Below are 19,574 nucleotides of genomic sequence, written 5' to 3' on the forward strand. Positions count from 1 at the left end.
ATGTCATGCTCTCCTGATACTTTTTCAGAAATTTTAAATTCTTCAATTTCCGCGAAAACCTTCTCAAATGTCATGCTCTCCTGATACTTTTTCAGGAATTTTAAATTTTTCAATTTCAGCGAAAACCTCCTCAAATGCCATGCTCCCCTGATACTTTTTTGAAAATTTTGAATTTTTCAATTTCAGTAAATACCAATTCCGTAACGCAGAAAAGAACATTCACCCCATCAACCCCATCCCTCTGACAGCGGGACACCGCAGCGTTGCGTGTGACGCCCTCTCTTCCTTGGGGTGGCACTACTCAAGTCAATCTTCTCTGCCCCTCATCGTATTATTGAGACGTTTGTCCAGTTTGTCTCGGTTCTCTGTACTTCATCGAATTATTCTGCATTGGATAAAGTAGATCTCCAGGAAGATTTCAAGTCGATAAGGTACCGCTAGCTCTGCAACGTTCCGTAGAAAGTAGAAAACTGTCTGAAATTTGAATTTGAAACTTCAGGCGGCAATGACCTGAAGAAATTACGAAATGAAGAAATTAAGAGAAATCATAAATGAAATATTTTTACTCTCTATTAACCTGCTCAGTATTATTCTATCTCCCTCACTCAATATTTTCTCTCCGACATGTAAATGGAAAATCCAAGTTCTAAGTCCGGGTGTTTTGATAGTGTCTTCTTACCTAATGGATGGTTTCACACGCCCAAGACATCTTTTCTGCTCATCTTCCATTCCTTTCTCCAACCATAAAGTGCACGCCACTCATGATCTACCAGAATAAAAAAAAAAATATCTGACACCGAGAGAAAAAATTATTTCTGCCAAAGACCCATTTACTTTAAAGACGTATATTTTTATCAGAAGGAATCGAGAAATCGTCTGAAGATAAAATATATTATAAAATATTTAACAATTAACACCTGGTCTAGAACCCCTGAAGAAACATCTTGATAAAAATATATACTTCTCTCAAGTGACCAAATCATTGGGGAAAAATAATTTGTCCCCACTGACGAACAATTAAAATTTATTAAATTAGCTATCTAAAATTCATTGAGTTCAGGAAGGGGTGAAATTGAGCGATTTGCCTGACTAAATTTGATCCAGAAAAATAAACTCTGTAAAATTTGTTTTGATACAGTGGACTAAGTAGCAGATTGGTGTATATGCATACAGAGGCCTCGTTTATACGAGAGAGCAGAGGCCAACTGACAGTAGGTGCGAGACGAAGCGACAAAATCATTTATTTTGTTAAACAACAGAGTGATGTTGTCTTAGGTTTGCCAAAATAACCAAAACAATACTACCCCAAGCGCCGACACGCGATTCATTCAGTAAACGGGATATGACCCTCGGAGGCATCCATTCATCTTGACTACCTTCAGTCTCGCCTTCGGGATAGAGAAAAATTCCTCTAATTCGGGTATTGAGGCAAATTGCTAATCAGTGATTCAAGTAGTAAACGTAAAAATGCTTCGATGAGGGGAGAAGAAGGAAGACCGACGCTTGTTATTACAGATGCCAACATCGGGCAGGATCCGAGGATGTATTTCAGGCACAAAGACTAGACTCTAACACCCGGAAGACTCGAAAATTGAACAAGCAGTTTATGGATTGTCATCAGGGATATCATCACGTGGAAATATCGTGGATAAACAATTCGGTTGGAGTTTTAAATACCTTTCAAGACCGATCAGCCGAATTTGACAATCTGAATTTTCAAATCGTATTTTTATTTTTAACCGAGTCCCCAGTATCGAAAATATTCCATAAAAAAAGCCGATCAATTAAATCATCAATAAATCGAGAAACCAAATGAACGAGACAGCAGATATATTCAGATATAATGATTAATGATCGTCAGATATAATGATTGAGTATCAATTATTTGAAATTTAGAATGAATCCCGCGAATTTTAATGTAAATTGTCTTATAAATCCAGAGATCTTCATCTCCATTGACATCACCCGCTCATCACCCAGTATTTATTCTGCCTCCCAAAAATAACAATAAAAATCCTGTCAACTTAACAATAACTTTGTCAACTAGTGGAAATCCTCAGTAATAATTCACGGGAGAATGAAAAGACATTTTTGTTTTGGTTTTGCGGGTGTTGAAGATTTCTGAAACGTTTCCACGGTGCACCAGAAAGTTGAGGGTAGAGGCCCGAGAAGTAAATTCGTGCTGGAATAACACGGAGTGGTATTGTCAACGGTTTTCACCGGTTGGTATATATTCGCTAGGGCGTTATATGGGTACAGGGGTTGCTCTAGACATCTTTATCCTAGGAGAGTGTGGAGAGGGCATATCCCGGTTGAAGCAGCATCGCAGCAAAAATCGAGTGAGACAGAAGTGCATACGCCAGAAGAATGAAGGGATAGAGAAAGACAGGGCATCACAGAAGGGGGATGAAAAAACACACCCCATTTTCAGTGGTACGCTCCCTAAACGTGGGCCAATAAAAACAACACTCCTCCTGTCTCATTCTTTTCCGCATATTTCGGTGTGTGTAGGGCTGCCAATGATGGACGGAATTGTGTTGGAAAAAAAAAAAAAAACCATGTGAAGGGAAGAGAAAGAGGGCGAAGCTCGTTGAATTATAAAAATAACAGTCAGACCCGCTCGACTATCGAACAATTGGCCGATTCAATTCGTCTGTCGCTTCTCCACTGTGTCCATTCGCCTTTTTTTTTTAACATGCGCCAGAAAAGAGCCGTTTGCAGAGTGGGCAAAAAGAGAAAGGAAAATACTGCTCCTGTGGCTACAATTTTTTATCTAATTTTTCATGTTTTTGTTATTAGGTCATTCCTTTTTTTTTTTTCACCGAGAGTAAAGCCACTTGATTAGTTCAGGGTGATACGAGCTGCTGCCAAATTTGTGGCACTCGTCTGATGCTTTTTGCCATCCCCTCGATATTCTTGCACCTTCTTAACACGTCCTCTGGGGCTTTTGAAGAAGAAATTGCAGGGGAAAAAATACGAGGAAGAGGGGGAATGAAGGTGGAGGACAGGAGAATGCGTCAGTGCGTACGTGGCAAGTCAAAGAGATAAAATCTATAAATATGTGGGAGGCGCACGCGACCCATTCCAGTGTTTGTTCAACCAGGAATAACCTCGGTTTCTTCATTCGAGGCGCGAAAGCCTCAAGAGGCTAGTTTTGTGGCTTAGCACTGCCAACCAATAGCTTCTAACCATTTTTTTTTATGGTTTCATTAATATTCTTCAATGTCCAACGCCTCAAGTAATGACGGATTGTAAATTTCAGGGTTTACAATAATATTGTTCATTCATTCCAGATCGATCACTTCCAGGATTTGAACTACCTTTCCCAATTCCTCATGAAATATCAATCTCCATTTTTTTGATGATTTTAATTACTGCGTGATTAGCATTTCAAGGACTAAATATTCAGTATGAAGTATCTATGAATTCTTAATTGATTGAAAACTCAAGAATTTATTTGCATCGATTTTCGTGGAATAATTAATTCAAATTTATGATTTTCATTTAGTTTACCGTTAGGTGAATTGAAAATACATTGTATCTTGAATTTTAATCCTGGAACGGTTCGAAATGAATTTCGGAATGAACCTAACTTCAGTTTCCGTCCGTTGAATTTTCGTACGTTCAGATCGAATTACTCGGAAAATAATGCGCGAAAGAAAAGTGAGATTTTTACATTTAACCATTTGGTAATTATGAGTCATCCCACATACCAATATTCCATAGGAAAAAATGATGAAAAATCATTGCGAATGGTTAGAATATAATTTTTTCGAGCCGGAATTCCGTTAATTTGTCGAGGTTTGAGTAATGAATATTGTGGTGTCATTAGTGAGAGGATCATACAGGGTAGAGTCAACTAATTTTGTAATGGTAAACACGTCTCATCAATCTTCCTGGTCGTCATGGTATTCCGTGCCGCGTGTCTTCTCTCGACTAATCCACCGATTTTTAACCGAAATAATCTCACCAACACGTGTATCCATTAAAACAGACTGAATCGCTCGTTGTATCTATCATCTCCGCTGATCCTCACCGTTTTATGAATCATTTTGTTCAGAAGAGGCCAACAAATCCCTCAGTGGCGTTAACTTGTCAACTGCGCGGTTTATAATTCAATTGGAAAATGAGGGGATGATGAGTGCGGTGGCGTTTTGATGAGGGATCTGGTGGATTTGATGGTCAGTTGGGTGAGAATTGGTGGGAGGTTAACCCACCGCCATGCTCAATACTTCAACCTGGGGACCAATGGCATCGAGGGAGGTACGCGAGGTGAAGGCTTTCATCCTCCAATGCCACACCCTCCATTGTGTCCACGTATCGACCGTCGCTACTCGTCAATTCAGTTACTTTTACAAGCCCTAGGGAATTTTAAGCAATATCATTTTTGAAACCTCAAGGGCATTAAACTCTTTCAAATTCCCACGAATTTTCTACAATTTCAGGGAGTTTTTTGATTTTTTGATTTTTCTAATTTGAATTCCCTTTTTAATTGAATAATTTCACTCAATTTTTATTTCAGTTTAGAAATTTAGAAATAATCGGGATTTTTCGACAAAAAATTAAATATCGAATACATTTCGATTTGCGATGAATTGAAAATTCAGAAGAGTTTTTTCCTGGATTTGCAGAATTTCAAAATTCACTTGGTAATTGTCAATTCTACGCGAGAAGAAATGAAAATCAAAGTTAAGAAGTTATCGGCTGAAGAAACCTTTTTTTTGTGATTATTTAAACCGCATATTCTGGATTTCCCAAAAATCCTTTCGGGTGGTGAATTTCAAATAAACATTAATTAAAAATGATAAGACCAGTGTCAACGAATTTGGAGAGTATCCCTGAACGATAATTAAAAAAAAATTCTTGCTTTCTGCAGAGTTAATTAATCCAATTACTTTCCAGTTAATTTCAGTGAAAAGTTTCGTATTTGCGAGCACGTGGATGTGTGGGTGGAGTTTCAGGGGGTTGTATGTAGAGCTTGGCAACCACCCCGCTTATGTAACCCCTCGAATAATATTTTGATAGCCCCGAGTCCACCCAGCCCTAGTCTACCATCAGCCCTCATCCGACCCACATATCGTCAGCAGGAAATTATTTTTCACGCTCTATCATCCCTTCGCCTATTATCGCCTTTGCCCCTGTCAACCCTCTACATCCCCCATTATCATCGACTGTCTCGTGTCTGAGGAAAATGACACGTGAGTACATACCCGATATTGCTCCAATCTGTCACTTTTTAATACTCCACTGAACTAAACGATCTGTGAATAATTTAATAATGACCAATGATGTACGCAGCTGCTATCAAACTTTCCGCAATTCCTTCCCATCTCAGTCCCTATTCCGGAATTTTTAATTATCTCATTCCTACGAAGATAAAACGGAGAAATCACGAAATATCTCGAATGAACGTAAGGGTAAACCGCAGGATGAAACAAAAAACGTCAATAATTTCGGAAACCGTGAAAATTTAGGAATCATTGCGAATATTGATGGAGACTGCTAATTATTTTTTACAGATGACTTTGTGACGGAAATTTCAAGAGATATAAACATTGTGATAAAGAAAAATGAAGTACTCCCTCTAATTAAAACGGGAGTCCACTGTAAACTTGAAGGACTGAAATAGAAAAAAAAAAAATGGGAATGCAGCGTAAAGAGGTTCACCGACCGAAAAAAAAAAAACGAAAAATGTCTGGTGTGAATAAAAAAAATTGGAGCAGTAACAACTGTCGTTCCGTGAACTCGCCTGACAACCCATCACACGAAACCTCGGATCCTTATTTTTATTTTCACAATCGATTTTCAAACACCGAGACAAGTTAATATGATTGAAAATAATAATCATGAGTAAATAAATAAGAATTTGTTGGAAATGTAATCCACGATTATCCAATAAGGGGCCGCGATTTTTCTCGATTCCTTTTCTCATCCCCCTGAAGAATCACACGAGTAAATAAAGAGCAGTGAAATAAGTGGAGGCAGCATAACAGAAGGTAGTTTATAATACAGGTAGAGGATTTACCGAATCCAACAAATCCCTCTTTGATCCTATCTCGGATGCTGACAAGTGCAACGTCTTGGAACTCTTTATATTGTCATTGGAGAGAAAATTGGGCCAGAGTTCTTTCACCTTTCACGCAGACCGTGAAATGACCAAGATAATTCACCTCAAGGTATTTATTCATCTCTCTATGATGCCGGATTAGGACCATTTGAAAATTTTTTTATTCACTCGAATAAAAATTTACTATTCGTCGCGGGGATCGGTGAGTGGACCACCAAACATGTACTCAATTCATAATAAAAGAAAATACCTCCTTAAAAATAATGAAAAATTTTTTCGCAGATGAATTATTATAAATACAGGTGAAATACTGGTATTCTCAAATTCCACCTGAAGACCTGGAAAAAGATGGCCTCTATTTGTTTATTTATTTGGCGGTGAATTTGAAAATCCTCTCCATTATCCAAAAAATACTAAACAACACGTATGCAAATGATGGACAAGGCAGTATTGTTATTTCCTGGAAAATCTACCCTCGAAAATTAGAGAGAGTGGTGAGCGTTGGTTAAACCGATTTGCACATCGAATGCACTCTGGATTTGAGGGTAACATCGGATTGTTTCACAGGCAGCTTCCTCTTTCCATTTTGTCCCCCGAAAATCCGGTGTAACCCACACGGCGGTAGGTAGTTTGAATTTTCTCATGAGCCATGTAACTCAATATTTTAAAAATCCGTCAAATCGTCAAACGTGTCGTTTCCGGTGTCCCACAATCCGTCACTTCTACCCCCGTTCAATGTTATTAGGAAGATATTGAGGAGATTTAATGTTGAATACCATCGGGCGCCATTAACAATTTTAATAAATTTGGCGTGAGCTTAAGCTGGAACAACAGCGTCAGGGGGATATGAATTAAGAGTGAAAAAGGAGAGATGAAGCACCAGCCCGAAGGTATATACGTCGGAGGCTTGGATAAACATCTCGAATTAGGCACACTGAATACTTTTTCATCCATCGTTCTCTTTTACTTCCCTCCTACATCCACTACTATCTGGCATCGTCTTTACGGCTTCGGCATGCCGTCGGCAACGTTCCACTATTCTCATTGACGAAATGTGGAAATACATCAGCGCGTGCCCAAATAACGTATTAATTTATGTATCACCGGAGGAAACTTAAATCATCCAGTTTTTTGGGCCCGATCCTTTAAATTCTATCTTATGTCGTACGCTAACGATAATGGAAGACTGGTTGAGGGAAATATTTGACGTGTTTGTTCAGCCGCGAGTTCTCTAAATCTTTTGTCCCGAAAATTGAAAAAGATCTTTCGGCTTTCTCAGAGGAGATTGAAAATTCTTCATGATTTTTCATCATTTTTTTGGAGTTGTCCAAAAGTTGTGCTGGAGAATTGATTTATTCATTTTAACCGGTAACTCTGGTGAAGTTTCAATCCAGTTCAATTAATTGAAAATTCATAATTTTTTTATTTGATTTTCAATTTTCTTGATGAATCTGGAAATTGAAGTTTTTGGTGAATAATCAATTATTCCGCGTGGAATGATTAGTTTCGGAAAATGTGTGACAGTTCAGTTGTTATTTTGCAACGGCTGAAGTTGATGAAGTGAGTGGACAAGTTCTCGGCTCGTCACCTCATCAAGTCATTTCTCAAGTTTTTTTTTGTTGAGGGGGTTCCAGGGCCCCCAACGTCTCGGGATTTGTCCAACGGTTAATACACCCGCAACCCCCGTTTAGTCGCGACGTGTCGTTTGGTCGGAACACAGATCGGTTGTCTAAAAGACACGAAGCCACGGCCAAGACAAACCTTAAATGCTTGCTAACCAAACAGTCGGAATTAGCTGAGGCACCCAACAGGGTTTTCAAATTCTCCCCATCAGATTCCCTTCAGACATCCGTCCAACCGGAAGAGGGAAGAGAATCCCATAAAAATTTCATTTTCTATATCAGGAAAAGAAAGAAAAAATCGACTACAAATTTGTGGAAATCTCAAATACAAAATCGTCTGAAATTTTAATTGCACGAGTTGGAATCCAATTTCAATGAAAAATCATCAAATTTCTCATTTCTGTCATTTTTGTCTTAAAAATTCAAGAGAATTAATTTCTTCATGTCAAGTAATAATTCCTTATCAATGCAATCAATTATAATCAGTTAATAATTAAATTAATTAAAATAATGGAATCTTTAAAAATAAAGATTCCATACGGATCTGAAAATCGCCAATTACTAGAATATTTAGAAAATTAACTCCAACGAAGAATTCCCCAGAAATTTCACGTCCCTCTGTCATTGTAAAAAATTTTCCATTTTCAAACTCGAAAATTCAAATATAATTTTCCAACACTCTCATTTCTTCCCGATTACTCCAAAAATTGTGAGGTACTCAAAAACATGTGAATGAGGGAGAGAAAAAAATGAAAAAACCAATGACTGAATGAATTGCCAGAGATTTCCGACAAAACGTAGTCTTCAAATGGTCAGAATGAAATTTAGTTGTATCATTTTTTGAGTGGAATGTGCAATATCGGTATTTGAGACGATCCACTCTGGACTTGACTGACAGGCGATTTATTTCTTCAGGCCACAATGAGGAAGGAAACGGTGCCGATTGGCTTTCAAGACAAATAAACGAGAATGGGGCCAAAGGGTTGAGATTTAAGAGAGCAAATTCAGGCATTTAAATAATTTCCAACTCATGCGCGAGACATATCATTTTGGACAGGCGACTGAATAATCACTGAGAAATAAATATTCCACCGGTTATGTTTATCCCCCTTGTTATCTCAAAATTCATTGCAGCGTAAGGATCGAGCCTGATACGAGAAATAATAACAAAGTGGAAGAGAGATAAGAGGAAAAGGAAAGTGCCGAAAGTGGTGGAGACGCTTTGCACATGTGCACAGGTGCAAATCGTGTTTCTTCTGCGTCATTCCTCGTTTCTCTCGCGAAATAAGACAGTCATAAAATTCTGTTTATTTATTTTCACTGCAACGTTTTTCACTCCCTCATTATTATCATATCCCACAGCGATGATTTTTTTTTTTATTCTCAAGTCCAAGGTCATATTTTGTTAACAATATTGTCACAATGGGACAAATATTTTTATCGTTTGCCATTGATTTATGGAGAGAATCGGAGGGAATGGGTGATACATTGGAACAGTGGGTGGAAAAACAAAGGGCGATGGATGGAAAAAATGGGGATTATATTGGTGGGTGAAATCGATAAAGCTGTGGCTTTTGCTGCAGTTGTGAATTCGAGGGAAAATGACAATTCACCAGTGGAATTATGAGGGTTGGGTAATAGGTGAATGGCTCGGTGAGAGATACAATATGCAAGTGGAATACGCAACCCTATCTGGCCGCACCAACCGCGGAGTATCACTGCTCTGCATCCAGATAATCCCCTTGGTTCCATTGATATGCTGATCGTGGGTACTTGTCGCGTGAAATTGCCTCCCGGCATTGCCACATTGTCCCCGTTTGATTCATCCACGGTGCGTTCATATGCCTCGTCTTTCTCTATCCAATTCTCACCATACAAATACCCAAAATACAAATAGCGTCAATTCAGACGTGACGATCTGAACGTACCATTCAATACTATCGGTGAAGCACAGATATGCCCTTTTTCATTCTCAAACATCTCATTCTCCCGTAATAAAAAGGTATCACGCGAGTGAAACCATTTTTACTAGGTAATTAGAATTCATTAGAAATTCCGAGACATCAATGATCGAGAAGCTCCTCTCAAGCTCTTCTCAAGCTCCTCTGAATCATTCCATTGCGCAAGTTTGACTGACATTTACCCATTTTTATTGAAGACACTGTGCCATATGCACTAGATTTTACGGAAATTGAAGGAAATGAAAGAAAAATAATGGAGTAGATTTGAGTTATTGATATTCGGTTGGGAGTGTAGGGAATAAAATTGTTAAAGGAACGAAAGCCCGGAGAATCCATGAAAGGAATAAAAGTATTAAAGAATCCCTAAATTCCTCATTCATCCTGAAAATTCACGATAATTGGGTTTTCGTTGAGTGATATTGAATAATAATAGATTTTTCAATAGATGAAGATCTCCGAATGATTATAAAAATTCAAGAGCAATTAATTCCGTGGAACCTCAGGTTTCTTGGAAAGTTGAGCTTTAGAAAAGGCAGAGGCGAGTATTTTCTTTAAAATGTAACTCAATTCCAAATAGAGTTGGAGCCCTCCTTTCCCATCATCCTCTGTCACTCAGACAGGTCTTCCCTGAAGGATGTGCCAGGGGCTTGGGGAAATTCATGAAGCACCCGATGAATCTCATGATGAATGCGTTCAAGGCTGGAAATTGAATCAACCATTGAATTATGGAGGCTTCTGGGCCTCTCACTGATGATTTCTGCGCATTTTTCCACCGAGTGAAGGCCTGGCTCGTGTCTTCCAAATCGACATCATTCCACTGGGGTTTATGCGTGACGGCATACACTTAGAATTCTCCGTCTTGGTTTCGCCCGAATGTATCTCTGCATGACCTAGACGATTTCGGAGATATGACGCCCAGGCATACCCAAGATAACAAACAAACTTGCTCTGGTCGTTTTCGTATCCCACTCATCTTGTTCGGTTCGAGAATTGATACAAAATTGTTACAACGATTTCCTCGCGAACAATTCTAAATCAAAATTTCGGTGTATCCGCAGAGATTCAATGAATTTGACTCATAGTCATGATCAATCTAAATTTATCGAGGTTACTTGTATTTTCTCCTGATTTCAAATGCATTCAGATATTTAATTAAATTATTGAATGATTAGTTATTCATGTGAATCGGAAAGAATTCTGGCAATTTTTAAGATAAAGGGGAAATGAATGATTCTATTTGGATTTTTCTGGTGTCTATCAATTTTAAGCGAACCATAATATTCAAAATGAGAATGTCGCGGACAGAATAAAATAATCAAACTCAGCGAGTGGGTTTATTGTTTCTAGCGAGATAAGAAACAAGAATACGAGGGTTTTTATAATACACAATGTGTTGGATAGGTCATGGGTAGGTAAAAGTTTGTTATTCAAAGGTTTTGAGATTTTCTAAACACTCGGAGGAAGTCCTTGCCCACGGCACTATAAAAAACCCAAATATCAAAACAAGAATAAGAATAATACATGAAAAACCGGAGTGACGTACACTGAGGGGCAGAAATTAATTTCCCTTCGAGTGTAAGTACAGAGACAGTGAAAAAATGATGATGAAAAAACGGTAGGAGAGAATACAGTGGACGCAGAAGACAATTAAACTTTGGGTAAAACTTCAAAAGGGTTTATATCAACCCGACGATGGCCTAAGGCTCTTGCCAGGGTTCGAGATAGCTTGAGTGTTTAATTTAAATGAAAATTAGGAGGACCCCTTCCTTGCAGTCTCTGTGACTCCTCTCTGGGGGTGATTTTCATGCATAACGCGTCCATATGAATTTCAATCAATTTTTCCATCATCCCCGAGGAATAAAACCTCTTCCAACGACACTATCAATATACCAACGATTAATAATTCCCACGATACGCATTGGTAATAGCCATTTTTCATCTTCAAACGACCGATGAATGAATCCACCGATCATTCCTCGCCATTCATTAGCCCTCCAGAGGTTCCAACATAAACGTTTCTCTTGGCATGAGATCTCAGTCTGCAGTGTTCCCGCTTGAAAGCCCAAATTCCAAACGATAAAGGCTCTGCCACGGGGATTTCTCCGGAGATACCATCAGAGAGTTAAAAAAAAATGTAAGAGATGAAACATTCAACGTTGAAGTACATCAAGATGATGGCATGGAATACAGTGAGAGAGAAGAGGTGTCCCTCGAGTGTTTTCGCAAGCCGGGAGTCGAACCCTTGGAAAAACACAGGCCAAATTGAATCCCTCGAGTATAAGAACCGTCTACTCTGGCTTGTCTGCGCACCACTCACTAGTCACTACTGTCCTCCCCTCATAAACCCTCAATTTTCCAAAGAATTCAAATAAAAATCCACCCCCAATTACCAAAAATCAACCGAAACCGACAAGAGATGAATAATCGATTAGAATAACATGGATCCTTCGATTGGATTTCAAATCGATATCAACGATTCGATGGCGAATCCCCAGAATCATCTCGATAGCACCCAGCAATCTCAAATTCACTGGTATCCTCTAAAAAATTCACCAAAACTCCCCCCATCGCCAAAAATCCTCTCCACATTTCCCTAGATTCTCCAGATAGGCGTGATCATCTAATCCCCAAGTTCACCACAGCCATTGGTGGCTTTTGCCAAGTGGGCGTCACCCGGACACGAGACATCTACCACTGACATCAGTCTCTCCTACTCCAATCTGGGCGGAGTTTGTGACGAAATTTTGGTTAAAAAATAATTTCCCCTAGTGAGGAGCACCCCTCCAACCGAGTGTCGCTCCACTTACTCGAGGGGAAGAGGGGGGACAATTGAAAAGGATTTTTGGGTAGGAGGGTTGGAGGTAGAGAGCGCATCCCAGTGTGAGCATCAGCCAAAAGGAAAGGAGGAGGCTGACGACACTCTGCCACGAGCGTGACGAGCCCCCAGTGTGTTTTTACTCGGGACTGAGTAAACGAGAAGCTTGTTGTGTATCATAATATCGTAACATCGCGATCTACAAAATCAGGGTGATTCTAAAAAGAATCTATTCAACCTATCTCAAGGTCTTACCACTTAACCATTTCAATTGAAAATCAATTTCACCCATTTTTTTGTGCTAAACAGTGAATTCAATGATTTTGTGATAGTGCAGATATGGATAGAACCAGGCTGGAGAATTAGTATCAAATAGACCATCAGTGTAAAGTGATTGATAATTATTTTGAGTTTACCGAGGTGACGTAAGAATAATCGAAGGACCAATTGTCAAGATGCATACGTTATTTGGTGAACAGAATGCGTATTATCGTCATGCGACGGGTGTACCAGTGAGTATGGGAACACCATCGTATCCAGGAGTTGGTGGAGCACCGGGTTATTACGAGCAATATCGTTATGGAGGATATGCAACAGCAGCTGGATACCCAGTGCCTGGGATAGGACAGCACAATATGCATCATCCTGGTAAGGACATGGTGAAGCCGCCCTATTCTTACATTGCCCTCATAGCAATGGCTATTCAGAATGCCCCAGACAAAAAAATAACTCTCAACGGAATCTATCAATTCATAATGGAGAGGTTTCCCTACTATCGTGAGAACAAACAGGGCTGGCAGAATTCAATCAGGCACAATCTAAGCTTGAACGAGTGCTTCGTCAAGGTACCGAGGGACGACAAGAAACCAGGTAAAGGTAGTTACTGGTCCCTGGATCCAGACAGTTACAACATGTTCGATAATGGCTCCTATTTGCGGAGGAGAAGGCGATTCAAGAAGAAAGATGCCCTAAAAGAGAAGGAGGAGGCACTAAAACGACAGGGAATTGTCACCGAGAAGAGAGAGGATGCGAAAGCGTCGGCACTACAGACGGATTCGGCGAAGAAGCTCGGGGTTCATGAGTGTAAACAACCGAAAAGAGAGCCCTTGAATGACCAGAGCCATTGTATGGCAAATTCCGTGGGTAAATATGCCATTCAGGAGGGAAAGACAGCCACAACAACTGCCAGTGTCATTCAGACTAATTTGGCACACCAACCGACGGCTCACCAGGTCCATCAGCCCCATCAAGTTCATCAGGATGTATCGATGAATGATGTCAATCTGGGATTGGATCCCGCTGGCTTCAGTGTTGATGCACTCATGACCACCAGTAGGGATCATCATCCTCATGGCATTCAGCATCACACAACTCATTCTCATGGTTCGGTTATGGCTGCTACACCTGCTGTTACGACGACCAGCAGCACCACTGCTGCGGTCGCTGCTATGATGGCATCCAGTGGTTATGGACATGTTACACCCTCCAGGGGTAATTCCACTCCTCCTGGGAGCATGTATTCACCTTATTGCCCGAGCGCTGCCACGGGGTACATCATGGAGCACGCGGATTACAATGCACCAAGTAGAAATCACAGTGGGGCGCATTCACAGTGGTACCAGGAGGCTGCCAGTCCTGATAATGCGGGCATCTATCAGGACACTCAGTCACCGAGTTGTCAATTGTACAGGTATAAATTTAATCACGATCACTTGATTATCAAGTGTAATTGGTCAATTGGTTGATTGTTTAATTGTTTTATCGTTGTTCTGGTGTCTTACAGGTCGAGTCCACCAACTCCGTTGTCCTCGAGTGCTGCTCCATCGCCACCACTGTATCACAGATACTACCAGGACTGCAATGCAATCAGCACCGGTGGAAATCTACCGATAACGCTCCACAAATACTGAGATTACCGTTCATCAAGGTCTCATCGGGACCTTGAAGCAATCACTAGCAATCATTCACACAATCAGGCTCATCATCATCACGAGTATGACCCTGGCATGGTCTACATAAAACAAGAGTGGACATCGCCGGACGAGCTCACGAAAGAATGGAACTGAAATAGAGAAATATCTCTGGCAAACCCACCGATGGAACATCAAATTTGTTTCAATGTCGATACATTTTGCTAAGTCAAGGGTTTCTCGCATCTGTGCAAATTAATCGTTCAACGTACACTTGACCTGGGCCAAATATTTCGCCACAACACCCATTTATCAGTATTGTTGTTGAGGGAATTGTCATTTCCCACTTGCAAAAATTTTTCGTTATTTTTACTTTTTTTTTTGTTGAATAATTGTATCTTTCTCGTTTTGAACACCCGCAACTGTGCAAACGGAGACCGATGGGCAAATAATCGACGCAATGGGAATAATTCTTATTCATCTCATTCTTTCCTCTTTTTTTTTTCCTGTGTTTACCAATCGTCTGTAATAAATATGTTGTATCGTACCCGGAGGAGACCCATAACGCGAGGACGAATCAAAGTCGTTTCCTCGTTTGTTAAATCGAGCTTATGGTTTTCCTTCGGATCGACACATCACCGAGCATTTATCCAACTGTATAAAAATTTCTAATTAACGTCATTCCTTTCTCTTCTTAGCGTGAATTAGAAGAATTCTGGAACGTTTTCGCAAAAAGAGCTGAGATATATTTATTGATAGTAAATAAAGAGGTTCTAAATGAAATAAATAATGTGAATAAATAGATAAATCGTAAATGTAGGAACAGATTAACGATAATGTTGTAGTTGGATAATCAACGCAACAAAAACCGTGCGAATACGTACATTTAGAGATACTCTTTGCGTGTATTATATTATTTACATGAATAAAAGAGTTATATAGACTATAGAATTGTATAGTTAACGATAGATAACATAGAAAATATATATATATATTGAAGTGCATATGGCAATGTCTCGCGTGTTGTGAGACTGATTGATTTATTATTATTACAATTATAGCAATTATGGACTTGGGGAAGGAGTTGGCAAGAGAGCGACTTTCCAAAATAAATATTATTAAAAAATATTTTTCCATTGATTTTTCATATTATTACTTCGATTATTTCCTCTTTCGCGGCGATTAATCTCCAAAGTGGAATTTACGAGGAAAACATTTCGAGGCACTTGGATCTACTCGTGAGTTTCTGCCGAGGAGAATTTAATAATAAATGCAGTAAGATGAAACAGATGTGGGTTGGATTGAACTTTGCTTGCATCTACAAAGTACCTTTCACTTGATTTAACCACAAACTGCCAGTGGGCTAGCATTCACTCAAAGCTTGGGGCGATGGTAAAATGTATCGTCCATTTGAGAAGTCTCAAACGAAAAATTCGAATCTCTTGCATTTTTCTGATTTGAACGGACTAGGGTGAGGGGGGGGAGAATTTTGGGTGGTCGAAAATTAGCCGCAGGGCGGGATTTTCATAGCATCTGCTGGGGAAACACGTGCTCCGGATAAAACCAGAGGGGGCCCCTTTGCCATTCAGGACCCAATCCGTTGGTTCGGAGAATGATAGAGTATCGAGCTCAGACAACAGTCGTACCTTCAGGGATTTTAGGGGAAGTTCCTGGAGCTTGGACTTTGGGGGTTTCCCGGGGGCTCAGCATTTTTGAAATTCTACTCCCCAATTTGTTTCGATCGGGGTTGCGAGTGTTTCATCGGTTGATCCTTGATACTAGTGGTCGAGTGAGAATGTGTGAACACGCGAGAGAGTCAATCCCTATGCCAACATCCACAGCAAACACTTTACTGATTCTCCTTAGCAAACATCGAAATCCTATGTCAATTAAAGCACGTCCCCTTGTATTCTTTGAAATCGACCCGAAAATTTTTCAAATTCCACCCTCGACTCAGGTGCAACCCCCGTGCACCTCATTTCAAGCCCCTTTTTACTCAAAACATCACACCTCACGGATAAAACCACCATTTCTTCAGAAAAATAATTATTTTCCATAAACAAAAAGATCTACGGACATTCTCAATGAATTCCTCTCGTGGAAAATTCAGAGACACGTTTCAGAAATTTTCTCCAACCGAAAATCGGATCACTAGATTAATGAGTGGTACATTAATACAAGGGGAGGAATTCTTCAGGAAAATTGTAGGAATTCTATTGCAATGGAAATAAAAAACGGGGAAAATTTCACCTGCCGAATAGAAAAAAGCAATTGGGGATAAATTGAAGATGGAAATATTTTCTGGTGAGTGTCAGATGATGTGGGCTTACTAAAACAAACATTCCATTTTTTTTTTTTCGCCGGTATATTCGTCCTCTCTGTCGTCACTCTGCCCTAAAAACGTAAACGGAAGTCCCTCCGTGGGAATGCCTCGAGTTATTCCTCAAAAAGAAGAGGAAAAAGTAAAATGAAAAATTCAGTAGAGCTCAACAAAATAAATCTTAGCAAAAATATGGATGGAAGTATGGGGTGAGCTGTGTACACTGGTTAACCGGGAATTCCGTTTCCCGCGAGCGATTTCAACGTCGTCTCCCTGACGTACAACGAGAAAGACGAACAGGTGGTGAATTTCCCAGGCTACCCCTCACGGGGAAACGTGGAAAATTGTTCAGAATTTCGCTATCCACCTCTTCTCTTTACCCAACTCTCAACGTCTCCGATATTTCCTCGCCACTACATTTCATGAAAGAAATTGATAATTGAGTTATAAAAAAGATCTTGAGGAGACGGAAACACTCGGTAGGAAAATAAACATGATGAGTAATCACGTGAATATTTTCCTTGAGAATTTTCTGACGGTTTTTCTTCATTAATTGCGATTGGTCCTCAAACACAAACGAAACACAAACATCCGAAATTTTTGAATCTACTAATTTACGCTCAATAACGTGAAATAATCAAATAAAATATTGGAGAATTAATTTTATATTTTAGAATTTTATATCACGAGAATTTCCTATTTTCTCAGGGGAATTTTTTTATATATTTCTTCATATTTTCCATAATTACTGAATCAGATCGATGGAACGTCCGGTATAGTGAATTTTAATAATTATTGTGGTATTTCACATGCAATAAAAAGACTGGCTGTTGCATTCTTCTCTGTCTATCCACTAATCTCACGAATTTACTTTGGAATCCGTTGACGAGCGTTTCAAATAGTCGTCAACGTGAAAATGCACCGGATACGAGTTTACATAGGTAACATATATACACAAAAACATGGCAGCATCCAGAGCTGTTTGCATATACTCCTTTTGGCCACATTCACTATTAAAACTACTTCCCCTCGTTCCTCTCTGCAGGGTTTTGCGCTCCAGGCGCGATTAAATGCGATGGGTTGGTTGTGTATCCGTTATAACGTGTTTTCACAGAGCAATTTAGCATTTAATGTCGTAATGACGATCAGAATTTTCGCCGGCGAATCCATCGGATTAGCTGTCAATTCTTTCTACACTGAGAAAAAAATTTAGACTTCAATTTAAATCCGTCGTCAGAAATATTTTGAAAACTCATTTCAAATTTGTATTTTTTATGAGCGTGTAGAATTACAATGGATTGATTGTTTCAAACATTTTATTTAATTCACGAAATTTTTCTCTGAGTGTAGGTTTTTAATTCTTCACTTGAAAAAATAGGAACGAAAATAATGACAAAGCCACTGCTCTTCCTGGTAAAAAAAAATTGTAATCGGAACATTTTTTCCAAATTTTCAAAATTTCGGGAAAACTTTTCGGAAACTTTTCCTTTTGAAACAAAAAAAAACGGGAAACAAAACAATTGTATTTTTGGAAAATGTTTTGAAAAATTTTTCAAAAATTTGTTTCGAAAATTTTTAAAAATAATTTTCTAGAAATTTTTGCGAATATAAGTTTTTCTGTTAATTAAACTGTTGTTTTCTTACTTTTTTGATTTTTCAATATTCTAAAAAAAACGCCGTCTATATTATCAAAAAAAATTTCTGAAAAGTTTTCCAGAAATTTTTTAAAAATTCGGAAGAAATATTCCCATTACAATTTTTTTTACCCGGGCTCATAAGAAATCGTGAACGAAATTGAATTCTAATTCTTCCGGAAGGATTAGCAATTTCTTGATATTTTTCATTGGAAAAATGAAGCATGAAAAGCGATTTTTTAAGGTTTAACTCCATCAGACCCAGAAAGAAAACAAAAAAATATATTTCAACGTTTCATTATGTTCCAGTAGTGGCCAATGTGGTTAGCGATCCGCTGAAAATTCTTTTTCACCAGCTATTCCATGCCTCGATTAATACGAATATAATCGCCTACAAGAAGAGTAACAATTGCCAGTACAATAGCACCAGTGTGACAGGAGAGAATCACTTGCGGACGACTTGGCATTTAAACCTGAAAATTCACCCTCTGTGGTGGGCCTAGATGATGTTGATCCCGAGAACCGGCGAAAAGGTACATCTCTTCTCTCACTCAATAACTTTGGACGCACCCCACGCTATTTATGCGCGTGGCATTGGTTCACTCACTCGTGAAAACTTTCAAGTGCACAATGGGGATGTTTCCTTGTAGAAAATCCCTTGAAATGGATATACCACGGCATTCTCAGGTCCTTCATCCATCCAGAAACATCTAATTATCCACCCCCATTGGTACAGATACAAGGCAATAGAATTCTTCAAATGGCTATTACAATTCATTCATTGTTTCACTTTTTCAGAGGCCAGAGACAAGTATTTTAATTTAATAGCATTTTTTCTCATCATCATTAATACTAACAGTAATTATTATTATTTTTTTTGTTAATAATAATATCGATCTAGGTATTACGTTATTTAAGGATCTTTTCGAAAATTCAAGAAAATGGAATTTTTTGTCGAGAATTAAATTTTCGAGAAAAAATTGAATCCAAAATGCAATTTAATTTAGAATACTGCTGTTAAATAAATTTACTTGAACAATTGGTAATCTTGTAATTAACTGATGGGTCAATGATGAATTATAATTTGCCAACAGTGGAATTAGAAAATTAAGGACGTGAGAGATTAATTATAAATTGATTCCTAGAAGTAGTTTCATTCATTGGAGTATTCTAAACAGTTATATCCCTGGGATATAAACACGTTGACGTGCACCACACGCATTATATATATATACCATTATATAT

At 38.9% G+C, this 19,574-nt stretch overlaps 1 protein-coding gene and 1 long non-coding RNA gene across 3 annotated transcripts in view; one reads left to right on the forward strand and one right to left on the reverse strand.

Moving 5' to 3' along the window:
- Positions 1-144: 144 nt before the first annotated feature.
- LOC105273451 (uncharacterized) overlaps positions 145-19,574 on the reverse strand; it is a 57,639-nt gene continuing 38,209 nt past the window's right edge. Inside the window, exons 5-6 of one of the 2 annotated variants that reach the window (XR_892902.1) lie at positions 680-766; positions 145-474 (exon numbers count right to left, since the gene is read on the reverse strand). This is a non-coding gene — a long non-coding RNA (uncharacterized lncRNA). Of the gene's footprint in view, positions 511-679; positions 767-19,574 lie in introns of both variants that reach the window. The other variant, XR_892901.1, reaches the window with a different exon arrangement.
- Positions 12,568-15,222, forward strand: LOC105273450 (fork head domain-containing protein crocodile). The gene is made up of 2 exons (XM_011315894.1): positions 12,568-14,155; positions 14,249-15,222. The coding sequence occupies exons 1-2, from the start codon at positions 12,921-12,923 to the stop codon at positions 14,373-14,375; spliced, it is 1,362 nt and encodes a 453-aa protein (XP_011314196.1). The 5' UTR covers positions 12,568-12,920; the 3' UTR covers positions 14,376-15,222.

This window comes from Fopius arisanus, unplaced genomic scaffold, assembly GCF_000806365.1.
Source record: "Fopius arisanus strain USDA-PBARC FA_bdor unplaced genomic scaffold, ASM80636v1 scaffold00005, whole genome shotgun sequence".
NCBI classification, from domain to species: domain Eukaryota; kingdom Metazoa; phylum Arthropoda; class Insecta; order Hymenoptera; family Braconidae; genus Fopius; species Fopius arisanus.